This window comes from Polyodon spathula, chromosome 23 (genome assembly GCF_017654505.1).
Source record: "Polyodon spathula isolate WHYD16114869_AA chromosome 23, ASM1765450v1, whole genome shotgun sequence".
Classification (NCBI taxonomy): Eukaryota; Metazoa; Chordata; class Actinopteri; order Acipenseriformes; family Polyodontidae; genus Polyodon; species Polyodon spathula.
The window spans coordinates 12,434,275-12,461,707 of NC_054556.1; the positions used below are offsets into that span (position 1 = coordinate 12,434,275).

Sequence of the window (27,433 nt, forward strand, 5' to 3'; positions counted from 1 at the left end):
CATTTGAAAATATCAGTTTGAAATCACCTTATTTACTTTGCATACAATTGTACTGTGGCTGTGTAGATCAGAGTGCCAGAGTGCCAGACAACTTTAAGATGAAACTAAGTAATCTGCTTTCTCAGCTATGCAAATCTTTACTCAGGGATATTGTTTTTAAAAATAATTATGTTAACACTGGCTATATTGGTGCCTATATAAAAAAAAAAAATGTTCTGGAACTTTAAGCCTTATCATGCATTTGGCTTCAAGCCAGATCTGTTTTATGAACTAGGGTGTATTTAATTCTTTTGTTAGACTTGCCTTTCAGGTAATCCCAGTAATTTAATTAGGAATGAGGAAGTAGAAAGAACAATCTGTTCCTACAGTAACTCAGGTAATTCACAATAACACAAACAAGGAGAGGAAAGAATCAACGTATGCTCATGTCCTTTATCAGGTCCAAATAAGAAGCTGTGAGGAGAGTTTACAGGACTTTGCTAAAGTAAGAAGGCTCTTTTAAGATATGTAAGTATAAAGACCTGTAGTTACTCAGTGGGGCACGCAAGTAAATTGATTAGCTGTAGGGTTTGTTTACTACATTTCTATGAGTATTTATTTAAGTGTTTAAATATGCTCTCCAAACGAAGAGCAGGTGCAAACTAGCAAAGGGTCAGTCACGCAAAATATGGAATGGTATGAAGGTCTGGCATGTGGTGAGGTGTGGAACTGGACGGTGGGTATTGTTTACACAAAGGCAGGAAATATATGAGGGGCCTTCGTGTTTCTCCTCATTATATCATCAGAGCAATACCAAGTGTGAAGGGGGTACTTCCCTGTTAATTATATCGTGTACGTGTCTAGCACACCACTCACGTGATCCGGCGTGGTACGATATATAATAACAACGTTAAAATGTTTGATTTTCTTGTCAGGTGCAGCACCATGAACCTGCTGTATTGTGCAGGTGTGGCCGGCTAGTAGAAATGAATATGTTTGAATTGTTTTTTTGTTCCAGACTCCATATTGTTTTGCATTGTGTGTGTTTCTAACCCTAAAGGGTGTAGCCAGAATTACACTGACAGTTTGCCCTCTTTTAGTTTTTGAGCTAAAGATACACAATCTGGTTAATCTGCGAATTATATTTAAGATGACATAAAAAAAAAAAAAAAAAAATTTAAAAAAACTAGCAAAAATAAAATCATCACTAAATTATTTTGAACTATGACCTGTGCAGCAATTATTGTTATAAAGTACACATGGCCAAGCTTACCAAAGTGTTCAAAGTGCAATTGCACCAGTAAAATAAAACCGCCTCAATGCCAACATTGCTTTTGTAAAATGTTTTAATTGGTGAAATTGCATCGCTCTTGATAAATCTGGCCCATGGTTTCTTATTGACTTTACTGTGCTATCTAGATATGTGTTACATTATTTATTACATGCGCTTACGAGGGAACTCTGTGCGGGGAAATCAAATTAAATACATGCAGTTAAAATATATCCTTGGCTATGCAATGATTACATTTCTAAAGTAGCAAGGCCGCTGGTCTGGTATCAGAGAAGCTTGGTTATATTAACACTATCAGGTAGGTGAGAGGCCAATCCAATACTTTGTTCATGTTTTTTACACTGGAATTAGTGGAATAGATTTTTCAAGGACAATGCTGTAGACCATAAACAACAGGTTTTTTTTTTTTTATATATATATATATATATATATATATATATATATATATATATATATATATATATATATATATATATATATCTATCAGTTCCTGTCTAGTTGGTCATGTGGCCTGAAGGGCAGGAAGTTTTTTTGTGCCAGGAAGGAGCAGTTTTACATATTTTTGGGGTTTATTTTAAATCTGCATATTTCAAATTCAAGTATAAAAAACAAGCAGAGACCCAACAGATCTTCAGCAGAGAAAGTATTAATATTGCTAGTGCTAATTTCAAAACCTTAGCCCTTCTTTATTAATGTCAGCAATATACCTCTGTTGGCTATAGCAACAGAAAGACAACGGCACAGTGTGGCAAAGTGGTTTGTAGTGCTCCGGTGTATAGGTGATTTGAGGTGCTCCAACAAAGGACAAACACAAAGTTTACCGGTCAGGTTTCTTTTAATGCCCTTTAAACCTGGTTTCAAATAATAAAGCTGGCTCTACCCAGCAATGGGTATTGCCAGCAAAAACTGGACTCAAAATAATAAAGCTGGTTCTACCCAGCAATGGGTATTACCAGCTACAAAACAAAGGGGTTGCAGTCCCGAAATAATAACCACAGAAAACACGTCTCCAAACTGGGTGCTCTGGTGCAGGTTTGGTGCTCTGATTACTGGTGCTCGTGCGCGTTCAGATCTGGGCTTCTCGCTGCAGCTCCAGCTTCGTATCAGCCGTCTGGCAAAACAAACACAACACTTCTCAATGAACCCACACTTCACTCAAGGTTCCATCCTTGTCTCCTCCCATTAACCACAACAAAGGAGACGATTACGGCGTCACGTCCCCCTAAAGTACCCTAAGCCCCCCCCCCCCCCCCCCCCCCCCCGATAGCTAGTTCAATCACGTCTCCTCCAATTCATGACTGAAACTTCGCTCACTGTACTAGGGCGATGACTCCAGGTACCGTAACATCGCCCTCTTCCTGAATGGCCGGCTCCCAACTGTCCCTGGGATGAACTGCCCAACCATTCAGTAGGAAGCCCGCAGCTCCTGTTGTACAGTGCCTTCACCGGTCGAGAGGGAGAATGTTGATTTGGATTCATTCGCTCTCCGTCACACACAGGTTCCTAACATTGTATTGCATTATCTTTGGATAAAATAAAGCATTAATGTAAATTTACCCACTGTGCAATGCTGGGAGTAGGTTTGTTTATTGTTTAGAATTGCCTAATAATAATAATAATAATAATAATAATAATAATAATAATAATAATAATAATAATAATAATAATAATAATAATAATAATAATAATATCTAGAACTGCCAGGCAGTTTTATGACTTCCAAGCCCCAGTACCAGTACCAAAGACTTAAGCAATTACTGGAAGAAGCAGGTTTAGTTAAAAAAAATGCATCAAACAGCCATTTTGGTTTTAGGTCAACACCATTTTTTTAAAAGTCAGTTGTATTGATACAGTATCAGGGATGATGCTTGTGAAGTAACCATTCTGACATATTTGTGTTCCATTGTTACTGGGACAATAACTAACATGTTTGGAGTTTGTTGGACAAACGGTGTTCAAATAACAGCATTTTGCTGTTAAGGGTGCATTTTGATAAGATTTGTGGCAGCCATTTTGACATTAAAATTTATCACAGAAACTTCTGCTTCGCAAACTTGATGTGGGTTTGAATGCTGATGATATTTGCCATTTTAAAGAATGTTTTTAAGGACTGTTTTAAACACATATTTTTGGGTTAAAAAGAGGTTTGGGAAGTGACAATACACAAATAAACAGTACAGCAAATGAACTATATTCCATTAAAACAGTCCTTAATAAAATGTTCCTTAAAAGAGTTTTGTAAAATCATTGGCAAGAAATATATGGACAGGTCTGTTGATTTATGATATTAAACTTGCTTTTTCAAACTTACAGGCAGAGCTGGCAGCACTGGATAGTGCAGATCGACAGAAATGGACAGCGTATTTCAGGAGACGCAGTTTTGTAAAGACGATGATGATATCGCTGATCCCAAAACGATCGGCCAAGGTAACACCCTGACTTTCGACTGCCTACTTCCAACAAAAAAGGCCAACCATGATGCCAATGAGATCATCGCAGTGGAGGTAAACTCCCAGGCGAACGTACGTCAGCTGCGCCTTCACATCTGGATACAGGCGAAGGAGAAGAGCTGTCACCCTGAGATTTACCACATCACTGACCCTGAGTCCTACCAGCTGCTCTACATGAAAGGGGAAGAATGGTACGAGATCTATGATGACTACCAGATCCTGAAGACGCTGGACTCTGTGAGGTATTGGGGTTTACAGGGCATGAATAAGGGGACAATTATTGTGAAGGCAAATCCCAAAGACACAGAGGATAGTTTAAGATTTCAGGAAGACCTGAGTTACATGATTGGGCATGACATTAGTATGGCGGTGGAGAACCGTCTGGATGAGTTTAGCTTTGCCCGTAGGAAACTGGCATCTACAAGAAGGTTGGAGATCAGAAATCGTGACTACTTGGCATATGCCACAGAACCTTGGGCTGCCTCCACCCCAATTCCAAAAGACCTGGAAGCCATGCTCAACTACAAGGTAGCAACCACAGTCTATTACAATGGAACGAGCCATAAATTGAAAGCAGACATCAAGGAGCCACCAACTTCTCTCATAAAAAGCTTGCTGAAGATGATGGCTGAAAAGGGCATGCTTGTTGAACATGCAGAAAGTGGGTTTGTTCTTAAGGTATGTGGGAGAGAGGAATACATGACAGGAGAACGTCCGCTGTCAGACTTTCTGTGGATCCGACAATGCCTCAAAACCAAACAGGAAATCCAGTTGTCTATGTTACCCATTTCGACTTTACAAGAGGATGAAGTCCTAGTGGAAGACTGGCCACTGGTGGACAATTATACTGGGCTAGCCAACACCCATGAAGAGCTGGCACTGGAGAACAAAGACATCAACCAGATTCTGATGATTTCCCTCTGGGACTGCAACCAAAGGTTCAGAGTAAAACTACTTGGTATAGACATCCCGGAACTACCAAGCAAAGTCCCTCCCAATGTCTACATAGAAGCCAGCATTCTCCATGGTAGGACTGTCTTGTCTTCAGTTCAGTCGAAACCCATGCCCTTCACTGATGAAGTTCTGTGGAATGTGTGGTTGGAGTTTGACTTTTTACTTAAGAATGTGCCAAGAGGAGCAAGACTGAGCTTCACAGTGAATGGAATAGTCAACGAAGGCAATACAATGCGGGAAGGCAGGTCCCAACCACAAGGAGCAAGGACTGTAGATTATAAAGGCAAAGCCAGGATTTTGTATTTTGTGAACCTCCTATTAATCGATCACAGGTCACTTCTCTGCCAGGGGGAACATATTCTCCACATGTGGCCATTCCCTGAAAAGGAGGAGGAGTTGTTCACTTACGATGCAGACAAGATGTCCTCTAAAACCAACCCAGATGCTGCTAACTCGATGGCTATAAGCATCATCATGGATAGCTATCGCTTTCCAGTTGTCCTTCCACGTAGCAGGGCATCCAACCCTTCTTGCATTAATCCAGCATCTTCAGATCTGTCACCAGAGGACAATTCCCATCCCACCCCAGGTCTAACAAATAAGGGCCTTTTCAGGGGGTTCACAGAGGATTGTTCCCAGTATGGTGCCTCCTTACCCAAGTTCCTGAGTACCACTAATTGGGGTGACCCCATAGCCGTGCAGAACATCCACTGGCTGGTTAGCCACTGGGACCCCCTGGACTTGGACATTGACATTGCTCTGGAGCTCCTCAGCATTCACTTTGCCGATGAGCACGTTAGGAGGATGTCCATTAAGAGACTGGAGAGACTGCATAACGATGAACTGCTGAGATACCTACTTCAGCTGGTCCAGGTAACTACTCAATACTCACAGGGGATTGAGAAAAAAATCAAAACACTTGGTAAACACCAAATTAGACACAGTACTTCATAAGATGCAGATCAGCTTCAGTGACACTAAGTGTCCCTTTTTCAATATAACGCGTGATATTAATCTCTATACAAATAAAATATTCTGCAAATGATACAGATTAAGCATACAGCAGAGACTTCTCGTGCAATTTAAAAACAAACAAACATGGTCTTCAATAAGTTGCTGTGGTCATTACTGTGAAAATGGAGGTCAAAATGACCTGCAATATTTTGAATAATTTCTTGTAACAAAGGTTTTCATATTTGGGGGAGATGTGCTCGCGATTTTTAGATCCTTTGTATGGACTATGAACAGATAGCAGGTAGGAAATATCAGCTATCTTCAGTGGTTTAGCTTCATACAGGCTAGATTCAGTTTGATTTGTCGAGGCTACAGACGCATGCTGCTATTACTCTGCTTCTTTGTACTCAGAAGTTCTACAGTGGTGACCCAGTGGCCCCTGGAAGACGAGAGCCAGCCATGCATCTGTCTGCTTTGAGCTCACTGGCGCCTGGCCAGTAGGAGCCACTGTAGTGCCGTGAGGAGAAACAGTCCATGGCGATTTTTGCGTCCCTAATGTTTGGGAGCGGCAGAACCAATGCAATACAGCCCTCCCTTATAATCCCTAACAAAGACCAGCAACTTCTCACAGCCAGGACACAAAGCAACACTTCCCTGACTGTATGACAATGTCACATTTCTTTTTTTTTGGCTACATCTCAAGTATCATTCATCCAATTGCAAGGGTGTTTTTTTTTTTTTTTGCAGCTAATAGAAATCTACTGTATATCTTTAGAACCACCTGCGTTAATTTGATGAAAATTTTTAACTGTGAAGGCAGGTCATGATGATTGGTTGACCTATTAAAAGCTTGTGCAAATGTGATGAAATTGATGTTGGTGCTGACACAGGTAATATATTATTTACAGGGCTTGAACAAATACCCACACTACCTTAAACAAAGTGCTTGTAGTTAATTAACCATTTGATATTGCTATTTTAATATTGTTTCATTGTGCTCACAATGCCTTCAGCCAAACACATAGCTCTGGATCGACTAGATAAGCATACAGCATGCGTGCATATACCCCAGCCCTTAGCGGAGAATATGTAGTCTATAGTATGTTTCTACTGTAGTACCGTCAAAATCACCAAATCTACAGATCTAGCTATTGACACACATTCTACTCTGATACATATTATACACACCGTCTCCACATGCTAGGTATCGTCTAGAAACCAAAAACCTGCTTCATCTATGTAGTAAGTGCATTTTATTTGGGTACAATAAAGGTTTTCTGGTGTTTTTTTGCCTTCTACTGATTTCACATTGAATATTTTATAAATAATTAGTTCTGCTTCATTCTTCAGTAAATTATAATCCAGGGTATGCGAATAAAAACAACTGTAATTATACTTAAAAATATATATTTGTGTGATATGTATAGCACAGGACAGCAACCTCAGCAACCCAGAAAGAGAGATTTCATATCTCACTGCCTATCCACAGTGCCACGAGTCCCCTAACACATATTGTGTTGTTTGTGGTTCACCAGATGCAAAGCCGCACTCATTCGTCCTCTCCTTTGACAGCAGTTCTCTTTCTGTTGTGTTTCTACTCAATTTTAAATGATTCAGCGCCTGGCATTCCATGGAAACCCACATTTGACGAAATGAAAGTTGACAAATACTATTATATGTTATGTTGACATTTTTTTTACAGTTATAGAACTCTCTAGCAAGACCAGAATACATGAACAAACCAATTACAGTATTGGTAGTGTTCTGCCCATTACGTCGGTACATTCAACTACCCAATACAGTGGCGGCGGCAGGATTTAATTCTTGGCTGGGCCCCAAATTTTCACTGAAGGGCTGTTTATGACTTAATGACGTAAACTTAATGAGGTAATTACCAATATGCGTACTGAGGACACTTTATACTGTCAGAAATAGCACCATATTCTCCAAGAACGCACACTCTACCAAAACATTTTGACAGTGGGACATCCAATTTACCACCAACAGGCAGAGCAGCACAAATTCCATAAAGTTAGTCACTACCACACATAAAGTAAATTATTTCTGACAAAAGCTCTCAAACGTGTATTCAACTTCCCAAAGTGAGCTTAAATTTAAAAAGCTGTTATACAGTGACTAAAAGTGGATGGCAATACTTCCCTTTGAGCTTTAGAAAAGTGTCAGTTATATGGGAACAAAAACAAAACAGGAATAGAGGCATAAGTTGAGCACAACATACATCTCAGCTGCATGAGTCAACTGAATTCAAATTGATAAAATTAAACGTAGGTACATACATTACTGGCGCATTTGTTGATCGTCGGTTCGTTTTCTTTTTATAAAATTTGTCGGGACATACTGTAGCTAATGCGTAAAACACAAATATAGCTCTGGTTTACTGCAAAGTTGGCCAAACGTTCTGTATTATTATATTTCTTAGCAGACACCCTTATCCAGGGCGACTTACAATTGTTACAAGATATCACATTATTTCGTACACACAATTACCAATTTATACAGTGTAAATAACTAAACAGCAGCTGTACAAACTGGTTGCTTGTTTGCCTTGCAATGAAAGAAAAGTTCCTATGTGTTTGCGTTTAATTTCGATACTATACTATCGAAGACGCAAGCTCTCATATCTCAGCTGTCCAATCACCAATCTTTTTTTTATAACCATGACAACGGTACTGAGGTGGATGGGATGGATATATCTTTTGAACCACGAGGATGAGCTAGACTCATCGCAGAGGATTACTGTCTGATACGGTTTGGCATGAAATGTTTTTAATTGTCAATTGCTCCATAACTGGATGGGCCCATGAGTAAAATGGGCGGGCCCAGGCCCCTCAAGCCCAAGTATGATCCAATATAAAACAATATGAACAAAGTATGATATTTTATTTGAATTGTGTTACATTAGCATAATACCGATAAGGGTAATATTTCTGGAATGTTACCCAGTTCTTAAAAATAAAAAGGCATGTTGAGATTCTAGGAGTGTGGTTGAAGTTTACCCTTTTGCAGACGATTGGGTCTTCTAATTCATCCTGAGCCACATTGTGTATAAATATGTGTATAAATGATGATTACTAAAAATGTTGTTAGCCTTGTTTTTTTAAATTCAAAGTAATACTTAAGAAGGTCTTGGAATGTTTCAATCAGTAACTATGGACATGTTTATCTGGAACAGTGAAAGCACTACAGAACAATGGCCCAGGTTTGTCAAAGTCTTTGCACAACAGTGCAATTTTTTCACGTTTTATCATGAAAGGAAAATCAGATTACATAACGTTAACATTACATAACTAACAACAGTTGACAATTTTAAATACATCTGTGTAGCTTGTTATATAAAGAGACATAAACTTCATTGTTCTGCTATTTTTGCAAGCATGCTATCTAGTAAACTTCCAGGGCAGTTCCTGAGAAGACACTTGTGGGTTGCAGCAGTGGTTGAGAGATTTAACATCTGAAAAGTCTTTCTTTAACCACGTCTTTCTTATCGCTAGGCTTTGAAGGTTGAACCCTACCATGACAGCAATCTGGCAAGATTCCTGATCAGAAGGGCACTACAAGTAAGTGCACTGTACACAAATCAGGCTTTCGTGGTCATGTCACCCGGAGAGTGAAATTGTCCCCAGCTACTCAGGACGTTCTTTCCTGTCAGAAACCAACCAGCTGCTTCCCCTAATGACTGACATGCATTACTGCCAGTGAGATGCTTGACCCCGAGAACATTGCTGAGGGGAAATGACCTGGGATGTGGAAGAGTAACTGATTTCCTGAAAGGCAGGGCAAGCAAACTGAGAACTTTCTGTTACCTAGCATAGTTCCAGATGTCATGTTTTACAATGTTAGTGGTGTCACATGCTTCTTCATGAACGGCACATTTGAGAACGTTATGTTAAATGGAAGTGCATGACAGGTATTGGTTTACGAAATTTAGTTACATCCACTTTAGTAGCACCATTTTGTATGAATAAAACCGTGCATAAAAAATGGCAACCATTTTTAAAACAAAGCCCTAACTGCCTTTTTTTTTGTCCTTGTTAAAAGAGTAAAAGGATTGGCCACTTCTTCTTCTGGTACCTGCGGAGTGAGATTACTGCGTCCCCGTATTTCTGTGACCGTTTCGCTGTGATTCTGGAGGCGTACCTCCTGGGCTGCGGCCAGTCGATGCTGGAGGGCTTCCTGAAGCAGGTTCAGGTGGTGGAGAGCCTCCACAAAGTGGTCACTGACATCAAGAAGATCATCCCAGAAAAGAGTGATCTGCCAGCCAATGGTGAGGGAAAAACATGGGGCTTTATAACTAGAGATGTGTGAAGTTTGCAAAGTTTTTACTTGTAGCTTGTTATGTCAGTTAACAAAGGATATTTATTATATTTTCACTCTGAAAGATGTTTCTCCTTATTCCCCATCTTTCTCTCTTAGGTTCTCAACTGAATCATCTAATGTTTTTCATGTCTTTCTACCTAAAAATGTTTGTACCAGATATGCATGTGCCCATTTATGAGAAACAGAACAAAGGGTGTGCCCAAGTGGCTTGCCTGGTAAAAGCACGGTCGCTTGATGTGCAAGGTGAGTCATGCAGTCAGGGGAATGCAGGTGTGCATCCGGAGTGTGCAAAGTTACCAGTCTTTCCTGGGAATTCCAAAGGGAGCGTCACATTGGCTCTGGCACCCTTGTGCTTTAGGGAGGCAAAATCGTCAGAGACTGCATCATGCTACAGTGGACCTTACTGGCTAGGTGCCTGATAAGATGATTTGTGAGATTGGATGACACCTACTGACCTTCAGATCTCCTTAGCTGTTGTGGGGAATTTTTGCGGTGAGGGAACGTAATTGGACATTCTACATCAGGGAGAAAATAGGGGGGAAAATTATTGGATACTCTAAATTAAAAAAAAAAAAAACATTTGTTAATAGAGAAAGAGCTGGCAGTATCATTAAGGGTTAAAGAAACAGCTGCAGATTATAATTAGAAAATGGAACTGAGATTTCCCTAAATTGATGATGTATTTGTGTATGAGGTTTCCTTGACAACAGTTGAGGAGCTGGAAGCTGGAAGCTTTAATCAGTTCATATGTCAGGAAATGGTTTGGAGTTCCACGCTGCCTTAGCAGAGAGGGACTTTATGGTAAAGGAATACTGCAGCTACTAATCTCTGCTCTAACCGAGGAGTTTAAGTACGCCAAAGTCTGACTGGAAATAATAGACTCACGTGACAAATGCATAAAGGAGGCAGCACCAGTGTTGAAAACTGGAAGAATGGATGGCAAAGAAAGCTGTGGAAGATGCTAAGGCTGCCCTTCGAATCTGAGATATTATGGGGCAAGTTCAGCATGAAAAAGGAGGTTTTGGTCTCAGTTCAGCTCCTTCTACATGGCACAAGGCAACCCCGGCTCAACGAAGAAAGTGGTAGTCAATGAGGTGCAAAAGCAGGAGGAGAGAATCAGGTGTGTAAAGGCCATCTCCCAGGCCAAGCAGGGAGAATGGATGAGATGGGAGAGTGTGGAACAACGCAAGATCGGCTGGCAAGACCTATGGACAAGGGAACAGAGCAGGATCAGTTTCCTCATCAGATCAGCATATGATGTTCTCCCATCACCACAGAACCTAAACTTCTGGGTGGGTGAGGATCCCTCATGTCCTCTGTGTTACCTGCAACATTAAGGCACATTTTGACAGGATGTAAGGTGGGTCTTAGCCAAGGATGGTTTACTTGGCACCATGACCAAGCGTAATCTGACCAATAAGTTGCCACCAGTTCCATCAAAGCATTAAACCCAAAAGACAATATTCCTCCATCCAGGAGAGCAACCACCAAGAAAAGGTGTTAAAATCAAGCCTCGCTCAGGACAACTGGAAGCTGCTAGAGACTGGAAGATGTTGGCAGATGTTGGTCAACGGCTTATTTTTCCACCTGAGATTGCCACCACTAACCTTCGACCAGACATTGTCTTGTGGTCTGGATCAGCACGCCTTGTTCATCTTGTAGAGTTAACAGTGCCTTGGGAAGATGCTGTGGATGAGGCATATGAGAGGAAGAAACTTCGGTATGCTCAACTAGCTGCTGAAGCAGACAGCGTGGATGAAGAGGCTGAGTTTACCCAGTGGAGGTGGGTTGTCGAGGATTTGTGGTACACTCTACAACCAGGTTTCTCAGAGACGTCGGGTTCAGTGGCCAAGAGTAAAGAACTTATCTGAAGCAGCAGAAAGGAGCAGCAACTGGCTGTGGTTGAGACTGAAAGATTCTGGATGGGGATCTCAAGCCCAATAGAAAGAATGCAACGCTGATGTACAGGTAAGTAAGCTGGGCTGAGCTGAGTGGGGGATGGAGGGGGGTGATGCTGGGATGCCAGAATCACTATTGAGCCCTCTTGAGGTGTCGTGGGCTAGTCAACAAAACACAGGATGGAAGGTGCCCACTTGAAAACCCCAGAGATGCACTCTACTTAGTTCAATCCAGATGGTTGTCATGCTGATGCCCTGGGCAGACCGCACTGGGTTGATACCCGGAGCCAGCATCGCAGCTGTTGTGTGTGCTGATGTGCTGGGGAGGCAAAATGAGCTGATCCCTGGAGCCAGCATTACATTTCAGCAATCAACACCAGACAGAAGGATATCTACATCATCAGATGGAAAACAACGCAAATGGATGGATCACATTAGTTTATTGCAAAGCTTCTTCTTAGTTGGTGCTTATCTTAGTGAGAGCCGAGTTCAAATCAGCATGAAGTTCAACATCTAATCTCATGTAATGGAAATCTTAATCCCTAAATAGATGATGTATTTGTTCTAGAAAAATGACAGATACATAATTAAATAACTGAGAAAGTAAAAGGCAAATGTTGGGGAAGGCAAATAATTCTTGTGGACTGCCACACCCTTTCGTATTGTTGAATTTTAAATTGATTTTTTATTTTTTTTATTTTCCTTTTAAAGCAGAATAAAAACGTTGCATTTAGAAAATGTACAAAAGTACTTTCAGGATGAAGTTGTGGTCCTTGTGGTAGCAATGGAAGTATTGTACACACAGATACAAGCTTGTTTCTTTGTTTTCCACCCTAGCTGCGTTGAAACTTCAAGAAATGCTGCTAAACATCAGTCTCCCCAAAGATTTCCTGATACCATATGACCCGCGCATCAGAGCGGGCGAAATTCTGGTATGTACCTACAGTATTGACGCCCTTCTATCTTTTCAATAGCATGTTACTGGCTGTAGTCCTCCATCTGGGAACACAGGGGGTTCAGATAGAAAAGTCAGTTGGGAAATCTGGTTGGTTAGTGGCAAAAGAAACTCCCTGAAGCGCGTGGGGGGGAAAAAAAAAAAAAAAGGGGGGGGGGCGGGGGGGGGGGGGGGGGAGGGGGGGGACCCATAACTTCTTACTACGATACTGGGTTTGGGAATGAATATGGAAGGGCAACTCTAGCCGAAAAGCATGGCTTGAAAAATGCATTTTAATCTATGTTATGGTAACTTTAATCTAGTTACCATAACATTCTTACTACATATAACAGTACTATAACATTCTATATACATATAAAGTAGGCGTGGCTGGCAGTCTTGAAAGGTCACATTGTCAAGTGATTTGAATAGAATGAAAAAGGCTACTAAGTAATGACACAATAGTTACGCAGAAGAAATGTCAATGAATATATAGGTATGTTTTTAATTGTTTCTTGACACACATTAAGGCACATTTATCTGCTAGACTTTCTTATCTCTTCTATCCAATTCATTCCGCTCCCATTGCCCCCCTCCCCAGGTGGAGAAGTGCAAGGTGATGGCTTCGAAGAAGAAGCCCCTGTGGCTGGAGTTTAGCAGCAGTGACTCGGAGGGAGCCTCCGGCTCCACTATCGCAATCATCTTCAAACACGGGGACGACCTGCGGCAGGATATGCTGGTTCTAAAGGTGCATGCAAAGCAGTGGGAACAGCTGACTTTCAGCACCAAGTAGTTCTAGGGGTGCTATCTTAAAGTGTGGTGCATATATGTGTTTTCAAACAAAGAGCCGCAAAGAGTAAAAAAACAAAGAGCCACAAACAGTCAAAAACAAAGAGCCACAAACAAAGAGCCACAAAGAAAGAGTCAAAACAAAAACTCAAAAGCAAAGAGTCAAAAACAAAGAGCCACAAACAAAGAGTCAAAAACAAAGAGCCACAAGCAAAGAGTCACAAACAAAGAGTCACAAACAAGATGCCAGAAACAAAGTAAAAAACAAAGTCACAAACAGAGTCACAAACAAAGAGCCAGAAACAAAGTCAAAAACAGTGACAAGCAATGAGTCAAAAACAAAGAGCCACATACAAAGAGCTACAAACAGAGTCACAAACAAAGAGCTACAAACAAAGAGTCACAAGCAAAGAGTCAAAAATAAAGAGCTACAAAGAGTCAAAAATAAAGAGCTACAAACAGAGCCACAAAGAGTCAAAAACAAAGCCACAAACAGAGTCAAAAACAGAGTCAAAAACAGAGTCACAAACAGAGTCAAAAACAGAGTCAAAAACAAAGAGCCACAAACAAAGAGCCACAAACAAAGAAACGCAAACAAAGAGTCAAAAACAAAGAGCCACAAACAGTCAAAAACAAACACAAAGAGTCAAAAACAAACACAAACAAAGAGTCAAAAACAAAGAGCCACAAACAAAGAGTCAAAAACAAAGAGTCAAAAACAAAGAGTCAAAACAAAAATGCAAAAACAAAGAGCCACAAACAAAGAACCGCAAACAAAGAGCCACAAACAGCGTCAAAAACAAACACAAACAAAGAGTCAAAAACAAACACAAACAAAGAGTAAAAAACAAGGAGCCACAAACAAAGAGCCAGAAACAAGGAGCCAGAAACAAAGAGTCAAAAACAAAGAGCCAGAAACAAAGAGCCACAACAAGGAGCCAGAAACAAAGAGCCACAAACAAAGAACCACAAAACAAAGAGCCACAGAGTCAAAAACAAAGAGCCAGAAACAAAGAGCCACAAACAAAGCGTCAAAAACAAAGAGCCACACAGTTTCAAAAACAGAATAAAAAACAGAGCTGCAAAGATTCAAAAACAGAGTCAAGAACAAAGAGCCTCAAACAAAGAGTCAAAAACAAAGAGCCTCAAACAAAGAACTGCAAACAAAGAGTCACAAACTAAGTCAAAAACAAACAGTCAAACAAAGAGCCACAAACAAAGAGTCACAAAGCACCACAAAGTCAAAAACAAAGAGTCACAAACAAAGAGCCACAAACAAAGCATCAAAAACAAAGAGCCACAAACAAAGAGTCACAAACAGAGTCACAAACAAAGAGCCACAAACAAAGAGTCACAAACAAAGAACCTCAAACCAGAGTCCTGCGCGGGTCCAATTTTTTACAACCCACTACTACTATACCCGACCCGAACCCACTATTTAATCCAGCGTCTGACTCACTTTAATAAGACCTGCAACCCGAACTGAACGCTCAAGTGTTTGTCCTTTATCTGCTGCCTGCACCGACTGACTCTCACCCTCCCACACACACATAGATATTTCTACCATTCTCCACAGATTGAGTTTCTACAATAGGCCAAGGGTGGCCAAACTTCCTGACGCTATGGGCCGCATACCAAAAAGGAATTACAGTACCTGCTCCTGGCTTTGCTTCGTGACTTATAACGCACTGGGATGTGTGGATATTAGTTTATATCCCAGACCCTGTCGTACCTTATTGCTTACATATTAGGTAAGAAAGAGTGTTGGCGAGAGAGTGCAGAGAGTTTTTTCCTGAAAAAACATGTCAATGTAATTGGTCCATTTGAAATGTGAGGAGTGTCACTTTTGTTTCTTAAAGTAAACACGTATCTGTTCTAAATCCATGGAGTGTCGCTGTCTGCCTGTATGGCCCTAATGACTCAACTGAGCTGGAAGGAAAGTGGTTGTTCTTTGAAGTAAGTTTGCTTTCTTCTTCCTTGCTGACAACACTTAAACAAACACTGATTGATGGAGGAAGGACAATACCCACTTGCTGTCATAAGGATTGTTATCATCTATCTCTTACCAGATAGAGTGGAAAATAGTGTTTTTGTTGCAAGAGCTTTGAAGTAGAGACTAAACGTTGTCTGCTTTGTATCAAACAGAAAATCCAGAATTATTATTATTATTATTATTATTATTATTATTATTATATTATTAATAAGAAGAAGAAGAAGAAGAAGAAGAAGAAGAAGAATCAATCAATCAATCAATCAATCAATCAATCAATCAATCAATCTTTATTTTATATAGCGCCTTTCATAGTGGACCTCATTCACAAAGCGCTTTACAAGATGCAGTAACAACAAAAAAATCCATAATACTTTAAATACAGAGAAATGCATAGTACATGATACACAGTAAGAAACAAAAAAAAGCATACATTAAATACATTAAATACAGTGCATAATACATGAAACCACCTTTTCAACATATGCAACCTTAACCTTAAAACAGACCTGTGTGTTCGACTGGGTCTAGGAGAACAGGACAATACAGATTCCCAAAACCTCTCCCAGCAGCAATAGTCTGGTTTATTATGAATTAAAACAATCAGATATTACATGATCAGAGATCTGCATGGACAAATAGATTGCTTGTTTAACACAATCAGTGCATGTTTATTACTAGAAAGCAGCTCGATTCCAAGCTGAAAGTAATACGTTAACAATGTGACTATACCAAAAACACTAAAAAGGCAGGTAATAACCAGTGTACACTCACTAAAGATCACGTTTGAGTTTGAAAAGACGACGCCTCCTTCTTAACTAAACTGAAAACAACTTTAACAGATAAAATCAGTGGAAGAAAACAGTGGCTGGCTGACACCCACATCTAAAATATGTCAGCACACTCAATATTGAAAAAAAAAAAAAACATTGTACATTTTAACAACCAAGCCCGGGATAAAGATAGCAGATGCAACACACTACAAAATACCCAGTACAATAATAAATAAAAAACATTTCAAAGAGAATTACCAATCATTAAACAGTGGAAATAATGCAGTCAGCTTACCTTATAACAGACGAGAAGGGATTGCACAGCACAGGAGACATTTTGACAGGGACACCTGATCCATAACCTATGTGAAATGAAAATATCAGGTCAAAACTGATTTATAACCAGGGATGTGTTAATAAAAATATCAAAACAATCACGATTATGTTGAAAAAGATACCCCAGGAATAGGTACAAGAAAGCAGAAAGCTAGGGGAAGTAATGTGTTGTGTTTTAAACCCTACAGCCTGTCAGTAACACTTTAAGGTCAGTGATTTCCAAGACAATATTATGTCAAATATAAAGAAATAATAATTCAATCTGCTTGTTTCTGGTGTGTGTTTTGCAGACAATGGCAATAATGGACTCAATCTGGCAGGGAAGTTCCCTTGATCTGAACCTCATCCCTTATGGCTGCATCTCCACGGGTTACAATATAGGTAATCAACGCTCTTTTGTGTTCCGCCTTCCATATTTGGAATTGAGGAATAACAGAGCATTTAGGTTTCTGACCAGGTGCTTGTGACTGCTCTCCATCAATGTGCACAGCAACTGACATACTGTGGACTGTATCTCTCTCAGGATATGAAGAAATGGTCCACATCTCCTGCCCCTGTATAATTAAGCAAAGGAGTTAACGTCCACTTCCGTTTCAGTCAATGCAGCTTCCCACTTTGAAGCATGATCTTGACTGATCTTAAAAGCTAAGCAAGGGTACACTTGGTTAGCACTTGGATTATTGCTGTTAGTCACATATTGTGCTTGCAACTTCTATGCCAAAATGCTTTTACTTGAGTTTTGGAGATGCTCTTCAATTCTAACCTCCTGTCACAGACATGCGAAAAAAAGCCTTGATCAGCCAGAGTATCTTTATAGAAACCATCTTGTAATCAGCTACTTTGGATCAATCTTCCTTTTGTATTGCTGGCAATGCACAGATGAGCACTAGATGGTGCTGCCACTTACTAATGTTAAACCATTCTGGCTGATCTAGACTACATAAAGTTGGGACTCCTCTTGGGCCTCCTTTTCTAAGGTTGGGTGGTTTAACTTGACAGCAAAGAGATCTAAAGGAGGGAAATATATATTTTATATTTTTAAAGTCTTTATGAAGAGGCTCTGTGCATTAGGCTGGGATTGTGTAAAGGTGTGTGAGTGTTTTTCTTCCTGGTCTGTGCAGGGATGATCGAGGTAGTGAGGGATGCAATGACCATCGCGTCTGTGCAGAGGAGCAAAGGAGGGACGACAGGGGCCTTTAAAAATGACGCGCTGTTTGAGTGGATCAGGGAGAAGTGCCAAGTGCAGGAAATTGTGAGTTGGGAAGACAAAAAAAAATAAACATCTTCTTAGATAATTGCTGTCCTTCTTTAGCTTTATCTAACACCCGTGATTGAAATACATTTCAATTAAATGTTTACGAAGAAATATAAACCACCACTGTTACAATTTCATTTGTATCATCATCATCATCATCATCATCATCATCATCATCATTATTATTATTATTATTATTTCATTTTTTAACATCTTTTTACTTATTGTTTTTCTTAGGGTTGCCAACTGGCCACATGATTCCAGCACTTTAAGACAGGCCAGGTTATTTAACCCCTCTAAACCACAAATGAAGTGTGTGACTAGTAGGTGTGGTGCTTAGCACTGCTGCTTCACAGCGCCAGGGTTCTGGGTTCAATTCCAGCCTAGGGGTCGGTCTGTCTGTCTGTCTGTCTGTGTGGAGTTTGCATGGTCTCGCTTTGTTCACATGGGTTTTCTTCAGGTACTCTGGTTTCCTCCCACAGTCCAAAGACACGTTGTTCAGATTGATTGGTCACTCTAAATTGCTGTGTGTGGTGCTCTGCAATGGACTGGCATCCTGTCCAGGGTGTAGTCCAGCCTTGTGCCCTGTTTCTAACGGATTAGGCTCCGACCTATAAAGGATTAAGTGGATAATGGATGGATGTTTAATTGTAATAGCAATTCTATCCACAGAGCATTGTAACAACATGGATTAAAGTCATATCTATCAGAATAGTTCAGTTTCACACAGGGCTTTGCACTCACCCACACACTTTTTAGTTTAACCTTGTTAAAGGTTAACACAGTGCTTTGCACAGTCCCACCTAATCAGAAAAAAAAAGCCAATCAGTAAGTATCACCTGTATAGGTTTGATTGTTGGAAACAATCCTTGCAGGAAGTAATTCCTGCCCCCGGTCAGGTGTGTGCTTTTGCTACTTAGTAAAACAATTCAGTTTGTTTAGAAATAATTCACGAATTTCACATATCAATTCATTTGTGGTTTAGAGAGGTGAGTTGAAAAACCTGGCCTGTTTCAGTGTCCTGAGATTATGGAGCCAGGTGGCAACCCTAGTTTTTCTGTTGGTCTTTATTTTCACTTTGGTGGTGGTGGGGCCCATTTATTGTGCCACCGCTTTGTAATAGTACCCGGGCCTATATTTATCATTCGTGCATGCACAAGTATTCCCTTAACTGTGCGTATGGGCATTCAAACCAAAAGTGTGCAATTTATCAGCACAGACATTAGCGTGAGAATGCGCACGATTGTTTCCTTGTGTTAGAATGATGGTACTGTAAGATAAGAGCACACTCCTATTAAATCAGCTAAAAATCCACAATCAATGCAATATATAAAATAATAAGGTTCTCATTTAAGTATTGCTGAAATTGCAATGTTTGTCACATATAATTATTTCATAAATGATTGCCGTTATATACCAAATATGTTATTATTAATATTGTTACTGATATTTAGGCAGTAATATGATATAAGAGTTGGTTACCATCACCATGATTATTACTTAATAAACAGATGGCATACATGCCAACAGTCTCTATATGGCCAGGACAGTTCCGATGTCCTTGCAAATGTCTCACGTCCTGAATCGTAGTAAGAAAAGTCCGGTATCCTTTGAAATTCTTCACAGCTAGTCTGTGGTGTATACAGACAGCTATTGAAATGTTTTTAAGTGTTTTAAATGCAAATGTCCATGTGTGAACCGCTTCAGTGATAAATTGATAAATCAGAATTTAATTATGAACGCGTACAAACAAATCAAGTCATTTATTCATGCACAAATTACAAATACAGGCCCTGGTTTTCTTTTCTCATCCATTTCCTGTGTTACAGCTAACAGGACCCCACCTGACCCAACAGAGTCAAGCAAGGTGGGGTTCTAATATGTGTAACACAAGAAGTGAAGGTAAAATGGGCTTCTCCTGAGTAAAGTGTAAATAACGTTTAGGGAACAACACATCATAACAATAAGTAAGCTGAGTTCATAAGGTAAGACAACGTTCTTTGTGTAATCAAGGTTTTCTTAACACTTACTAGCATTAGCAGTCGCGCTGCATGTAATGATTATTTGCTTATTGGGACTGAGCTTGCTGCTGAAATCAGCAGGTGAGGACAAGCAGGTGAGGGTCATTGTTGTAGGATGGGCTGATTGCACCATTCAACATGGATTTCTGATAATTGCTCCTTTTCTTACTCTGTGGAGAACAGCAATCGCCACACCTCCAAGCAGCTGTCTCTTCAGCTGTTTCACTGGGAATGGTAAATTAACCCAATCAACAGCAATGACCCTCACCTGTGGTGAGCTTATCCAACTGCTCGGCTTGTGCAGCTGTAATTAGCGACTTTACCACTGGCCCCCTCTTTCTTTTGCAAGGATCTTTTGATTTAGTTGTAGAAACACAGGTTTTCCAAAATCAGCACTGTAAAAAAAAATCAAAGTATAGCCCCCTGGTGTTTAATCACATCCTTTACAGATAAACCAACCTGCTTCTCATTTGGTTTCTTCCTATAAACAATCCAATATTTATTTTCACTATAGCCAGCGGTTGTGTGGTTTGTATACGGGATGTGCTGTGGTGGTCTGATCAGTGAGAATCACTCTGTTCTACTACAGCAGTGGTGCACAGTAGCATTACCATACTCGTCTGTGCTTGTGTTCTGCAGTACTATCAAGCAATGGAGAGGTTTGTCACCTCCTGCGCTGGATACTGTGTTGCTACCTACGTCCTGGGAATCGGGGATCGCCATAACGACAACATCATGATAACAGAGCAAGGTAGGAGCAGGCAGGCCAGGGGCCAGAGAAATACATTCTGGCAGCCAAGTAACACAGCAGGTACACAGTATACCCCTTACACAAGTTTAACATAGTAATAGCATAGTGGAAGCATGGTTAAGCATTGTAAAGACCAGAGAGGAATGGCAAAGCATATTAAAAAAAAAAAAAAAATACATGACAAACTCTGGCAAACTATGGCAAATGCTTAGCATGACCATGTGGAAACTGTGCAAATCTACCATGGTAAACTCTTCTAAGGGACCTTGGTAACACAGGTTAATACCTAAGAGGTTGTCTGTAGTCTATGTAGCGTGCTGACGTCTCTTCCGTGTCCTAACTAGGAATGCATGGGACTGATTTCAAAGCACTTGGGTCCCTTGCTAAATTAGGCCTCATACTTTTTAGTTCCATCATTCGGTTGCCGTGCCGTCAGGTTTTGGTGAGCACTTGTATCCCTATAGATAAAACTACTGTATCTTCAGTAATATGAGCTGGACAATCAAGAACTTTTTGCTGATAGAGAGGCTAAACTGCAGAGGAAGCAAAAAATCAGTAAGAACAGCCACTAGTAGAATGAAAATGGGCCTATGGATTGGGTTTGGTTTTATGTGTTGCCAAAACTTGGTAACAATGAAAAATGCTTTCTCTGCAGTTAAGGAGTTAAACAACTGCTGTAGGACCTCAGAGCCCTCTGGTGGTGCTTTATGAAACAACATCTACTGTGTTAAACAAAAGAAAGGAGGGATTTTTGTCTTTGGCAATGTTTCAGGAGGGCGTGATTCATAATAGATTAAGCACCACGGTTTTACTGGCTAATTTGTTTTCAGCTGTGGATTTCTGATTGGCTCCAGTCTTTCAGTGTTTCTTTACTGCAGGGAAAGAAAAAAAAAATGTCATTGTTGTGACTAAAAATGAGCTACAGTACAACTCAAACTGGTCTGGGTTTTGTCTAAAAAAAAAAAAAAAAAGCTTGCCTTGATTTTCAGAGACAGTGTGGAGTTGAAAATCTGCTTTGGGGGACTTAGGTAGTGGTTTTGTTTTCTATATGAAAGCAATAATTAACGTCAAACGAAAGTAGCACTTGCTGTGAGATTTGTGGTCCCCCTTATTGAAACAATGTGACTTTTCAACTAGCTCCGCCTACGCAACTATTACAGTAGATAGGGTAGGAGGGGCTGACATGATTTCAATGGAATGAAGAAGGCTCTTCAGTACCAACACTTTGGGCTTACCAGACAAGTTCAAAGCAGCTTAAAACCAGGTAAAGACAGATTTCTATTCAAAAAATGGTATTAAGTCAATATTGGAGAACCCATAATTATTATGATTACAGACACCATAATATAGTAAGTGGAGTGTAAATCTGAAATTAAAATAAAGCTACTTACTCTTTAATTGAACTAAAAAACCTGGTTCTACAGCTATGGCCAAAAAAGTTTTGCATCACCATGTATAATGAATTGCCTGTAATTTTGATTTATAAAATCGGATGACACTTGTTGAATAATGTTACGTTCACATATTGAATTTATATATATATATAGCTGTAGACTGCTCTGTTCAGAAATGTTAGTAGCTGGTTGGAGCTGGGACTAGAATAGAATTCAAAAACAAGTGAATGCTGCTGCTGTCAGGGTTTCTGATTTTGTTTTTGTCTCTATTTAGCTCTGTTTACCCAAGAATAAAGAACCATTAGGTGGTATTAAATTGAAATATAAAAGCTAAGCCTAACCAGAGACCAGAGGACACAGTTTGAAATTAAGTGTATAATTTGGACAGAGGGTCGGAGAGTGGTGAGGGATATTGGGTTACCTAGTCATGTTGTTGATGCTGAACCATTGGGATCCTTTAGGACCCCACTTGGCAACATTTTGAAATCACTCAGGTGCTAGGAAGCAGACTGACACTGATGGGCTGAATGGCCTCCTCACTCATATCATAATTTCTCCAGGAAACCTGTTCCACATTGATTTTGGGCACATCATGGGGAACACCAAGCGATTCCTGGGTGTGAACAGGGAGAGAGTCCCCTTTGTCCTCACACCAGACTTCCTCTACATGATGGGGAGAGTCGGCAGGAAAAGCAGCCTCTACTTCAAAAGATTCAAGGTGAGGCCGCTACCAAACACCTTCACGCTCATCAGTGCCCATATGCAGTGGACAACAAGTTAGGGTTGGGTGACACACCAGTGTTGTTGTTGTTACAGGTATTTTTTGATGACTATAAAAAATATCGGCACAAATAAATGATATCATTCCTTTTTTTTGGTCAACTCTTGTGCATGACGCAAACTGGAAGTATTAAACTTAGGACAGATCCATTTGAACGTCATAGGGAGTATGTTGTTTCCATTTTTTATTCCAGAACTCCTATTTTATTGAATGTCAAGTCAACCATTTAATCAATCAGGCATCATGTTAAACCTTTTAAAAGGTTCATTTTGTTGTATGTTAATGTATTTATTTATTTTTCTCCTTCATGGTCTTAATACAAGAAGACCCTTAGAAAGGAAAGCATGTTCTGTTTTGCAAAAGATTTCAACATACAATATTATAAGCATTTTGGGCCTGTAGTATTATAGAAAAGCAGCTTTAAAAGCTACTTCAATTTGTGTATTTTAACATAGAATTACAAAAAAAAAAAAAAAACCTTCATCAGAATGTTAGTTATATCGTGATATAAATGGTATATTGTCTTGAACATCGAAAATATCATGATATACTTCTTGAGGTATATCGCCCACCCTACAACAACTGGAGCCAAGCTGACAAACACTGTGGCTAGTGCCTCCCAATTATCAGTGTTTGTGTTTTTGTACATAAACGGTGCAGATTTTGAGTAGTTTTCAGCTCTGTGGTATGTTTATAATCTTCATTTCCTGTAGCAGTGTTAACAGCATGCATTAGGGGTAGCAGCCAATGGTTGACTAGTCAAAAAGAAAAGTGACAGTCCATCTCAGAAAGTGGTAGTCTATCACGTCACGTGATTGTGAAGTGTGCGGTTTCAGATGGTAAGAAGTAGAGTCGCAGCTGCACTCCATTAACATAGAAACAATATATATTAGAATGCTTATTACATAATTCCAAGCAGTTTTCAAATGTAGCGCAGTGTTACGATATAGTAAGTTATAGTAAGTCCACCAGCAGAGAGCCAGTCATTATCAAAGACATGATTCATATTTTTTTATAAAGTGGCAGCTAGTCGACCTATTTGACTGTCAGATTAGCTATCATTCTACCCCTAGCATGTACCATTATACAAGAAAAGGGGTGTGTTTCAGACAAGTAGCCTAACATCGTGGGGTGTCTTGATCCAAATTAGTTTGGGAACCCCTGGTATAGAGAATGTTATTTCATTCCTCCTGTGGAGGACCAGATAGCACTTTTTAAGGAGTTTACAATCAAATGAAAGGTACACTTTAGGATTAAGGTCGGGTTAACGCGTAGCACAAATGCACTGTTTAAATTCTGGTTCTGCCATAATCTTCTAGAACTGTCTGCCAAGCATGTGTATTCGTTTTCTGCAGGAGATCTGTATCCGGGCATACCTGGACCTGCGCTCCAACTCCAACCTGCTGATCACGCTCTTCTCCCTCATGATGCTCACGGGCATCCCCGAGCTCTCCAGCACCGACGACATCAAGTACCTGAAGGAGGCGCTGCAGCTGGGAAAGGATGACAACTCAGCCCAGGAACACTTCCTCAATCAGATCAGCATCTGTGAGAACCAGGGCTGGACTGTGCAGGCCAACTGGTGGATCCACATGGTCGCCGGCATCAAATAAGAGTGACGGTTAGGAGACTGAGCCTGCGCGGTCTAGGCCCGCTGCTTTGCCACTCCTCTTAATCAGCATTACCGACTGCTGGCATGAAAAAGCAGGAGTGAGATTCAGCTCAGTTTGTGTGTCAGGTTGCCATGGCGCTGGTTGCGCCCAGATTTTTTTTAAGCATTTTCTGTCAGAAGCAGCAAAAGCAGAAACAGACACTCCTAATTGTACCAACTGTCAAACAAATTGTGATGTAATGGCAGTTTATTTTGATGTTAAGACTGCAGGGCAATCTAAGATACAACAGTTCCCAAGCCCAGTTTGGGAATATGACTATGTCATATGTTTATTGTACCAAGTTAAATGTGGAATAAATAGGGTGTACAAAATAACTAGTTCTGTCCTCTACGTGTCATTCATGCCATTTGGGTTCCAATTCTTGTTTTGTTCCCATGTTTCATGATATGACTTCTATTTTAAAAAGTTTGAGATTACTATTGTTCACAGCAATATTTCTCAGCTAAAAACAGAGAAAGAACTGCTTTTTGCATCATCAGTGTGAGACTAAAGGTAAGAGAGTGAGACTTGTTAAAGTTAGTCTACGTGTATTTATGATGGTTTTTCATGAAGTAGAATAGCAGATCTTTGTTCTTAATTCATGATCTCTGGTGGGAAAGTATAACGTTTGTAACTTTGGGGTGTTGAATGAAATATCAATTCAAGCTGGACAAGCCATCCAGTTATTTTGATTGAGCTCTCCATAGCGACCAGGTGCTGTCACTGAGGAGAGGGTCATTGGTATTGATTGGGGCCCATTTACCAAGTGAATTCATTCTCTTGCCTGCTGTTTCTCTTAGCCTCTTCCTGGAGCACAATGAACACATTGAAGCAGCTGTCTGTTCAATTGCTTAACTTGGAATCAACACCAACAGCCATAGCCTGTGTATAGCTCAGGGTATTTTTTTGCAGCTCTAATATCAATGTCATATCCCAGATAAAACAATAACTATGACTAACTAACAAGTTGCTATGTATATCAACAGTATATACAGAATAGTATAGAATGAGAAATGGCAATGAACAGTAATGACCATTTGTACTTAAGAACCTTGATGTCATTAGGCATGCAAATAAGGTGTTATTATCACGGTAACGTATATAAAAATGTGCAGAATGTGAAATAACTTTTGTTCAAGATTAATGTAATCGGTATAAGATGCAGATGGATGAATACACAAACAGAGAGACACCCCCCCCTAAAATGTAATACTTCCAATTCTACTAAATAATGTGAATACTAAGTTCCATTATAAATGAATAAGTGGTTTTCCAGCAATATGTGAAAATATAAGTGTGACATACGAATGAACAAACGTACAGACAGATACAAATATCCCTGGATCTAATATTAAAAAACAATAATAGAAGCTACAGTACAAGCTCTCTGTGCTCAATACAGGCCATGTTTTTCTTGCTATATGCATTGTCCACATATTTGTCACTTTGGCTTTCATTTACCCCCCTCCCTGGTGCAGAGTGGAACAGTCCTCCTACCGGCACTGTCTGAGTGCTGCCAACTGTCCAGGCTGTTCACTGGGTCCATCTGGAACCCCTTTCAAATTCAGTGCAAATTAACAGTATTTCTATTGTTGATTTTCATTCCTATGGCAGCATTTCCAACCACCAAAATCTGTCCATGCATCGAACATGTATTTAATTAAACTACAATTTCCAGTCATTATGAGTAAAACACAATCATTTATTATGCTAGCAATGTCGTTTGGGTTTGTTTTGGTGTAGTGGTTTTTAACCCTAAGTACCAACTAATGGACCAGGCTTTAGTTTCGACTCGGGACTAAATATTTTCTTTTCAATCTGCACTGGTTGCCAGTGCCCATAAGACAGCACTTGCAGACCACCTCTTTGAAGGGCAAACACTATGCCACTACAGTGATTGCCAGATGCAATACAAATTTCAAAAAGGAAAAAAATAAAAACCTGCACTGTTGGGGTGTTTCAACAGAAACAACTGAGACCAGCTCATACAAACATCATAGCAGTGGCAATGGAGTGAAGCGACAACATAGGGGGCCAGTATTCGACTGATTTGACATGAAGTTGTTTAAACTGTTCTGGAAGAATATGTGATCATTCTAATTCTTTTAATGCAGTTGGTGGTTAAAACCTGCAGATGACTGCAATAAAGTCTTCATCTCTGTTCATAGCACATCAGTGATTTGTGCATTCTTCAATAGAGAATGCACTCATTTGCACTAAAGTGTCTGCTACATATGGAAGGAGCACTTGGTTAAGTGTGTTGGGGTGGGGGTAAAGACTCTGCTGCAAATAATGTAATTGCAATAGTTCCTATATGGCAGATGCTATCTAATGCACTTTAAATGTTTGGTTATACTGTGTACTGTATACTAGGGTGCCAGAAAAATAAGCAGGGCACAGCCCCCTTCTATTTTAACCTACAGAAAGCATAACATTCATTGAATATCAGCCTCCATCCCACAATAGATTATGGTAAATAACACAAGACAGTTAATATTCCTTTTATTTTATCTTGATTATGTACTATTGAGAGACTGACTTTACCAGTGTCTCAGTCCACTATAATGTCCAGTATGCTACTGTCTAATAGCTGTCTTACAAGTAACATATTATACTAGATTATATTTCCAGAAAAGCTTTCTAGTACAGACATGTTTTTGTCTGTCACATATAGAACCACGAATAAGTCAAATAATTTGCAGCATTGCTCTGACTGAAGTCCATTAGCCCCCTTCTTCCCCCTACCCCCTCTCCCCTTGTCCGTCTGTCATGGATGGGAGGATTTTGGATGAGTGTGAGTGTGGCAGTGTGAAAGAGAAAGCCTGCCCTCCTGCTGGGTAGCACAGTGTTTTTGGTAACCATTTCCCCTTATTTGCCAGGTGGCCTCTTCCAC

The 27,433-nt window shown here is 40.0% G+C and overlaps 1 protein-coding gene across 3 annotated transcripts; it reads left to right on the top strand.

The window, feature by feature from the left end:
• Positions 1 to 353: 353 nt before the first annotated feature.
• LOC121298081 (phosphatidylinositol 4,5-bisphosphate 3-kinase catalytic subunit gamma isoform-like) lies at positions 354 to 26,681 on the top strand. Of its 3 annotated transcripts, none has more exons than XM_041224883.1 (11): positions 354 to 507; positions 3,584 to 5,547; positions 9,141 to 9,206; positions 9,688 to 9,913; positions 12,702 to 12,796; positions 13,400 to 13,546; positions 16,977 to 17,067; positions 17,808 to 17,938; positions 20,602 to 20,713; positions 22,668 to 22,825; positions 24,244 to 26,681. In XM_041224883.1, the coding sequence occupies exons 2-11, from the start codon at positions 3,622 to 3,624 to the stop codon at positions 24,499 to 24,501; spliced, it is 3,210 nt and encodes a 1,069-aa protein (XP_041080817.1). In that variant the 5' UTR covers positions 354 to 507; positions 3,584 to 3,621; the 3' UTR covers positions 24,502 to 26,681. The 3 variants fall into 3 exon arrangements, with proteins under 3 accessions (XP_041080817.1, XP_041080818.1, XP_041080820.1); XM_041224884.1 differs by having other exon boundaries at positions 354 to 484; XM_041224886.1 differs by lacking the exon at positions 354 to 507 and adding an exon at positions 2,751 to 2,769.
• Positions 26,682 to 27,433: the final 752 nt, after the last annotated feature.

Bases quoted from the DNA above. Each gene is read 5' to 3' on its own strand.
- LOC121298081 (XM_041224883.1), top strand. From the start codon at position 3,622: ATGGACAGCGTATTTCAGGAGACGCAGTTTTGTAAAGACGATGATGAT. The intron at 5,548-9,140 runs GTAACTACTCAA...TCTTATCGCTAG, and splicing joins ACCTACTTCAGCTGGTCCAG to GCTTTGAAGGTTGAACCCTA. The intron at 9,207-9,687 runs GTAAGTGCACTG...CCTTGTTAAAAG, and splicing joins TGATCAGAAGGGCACTACAA to AGTAAAAGGATTGGCCACTT.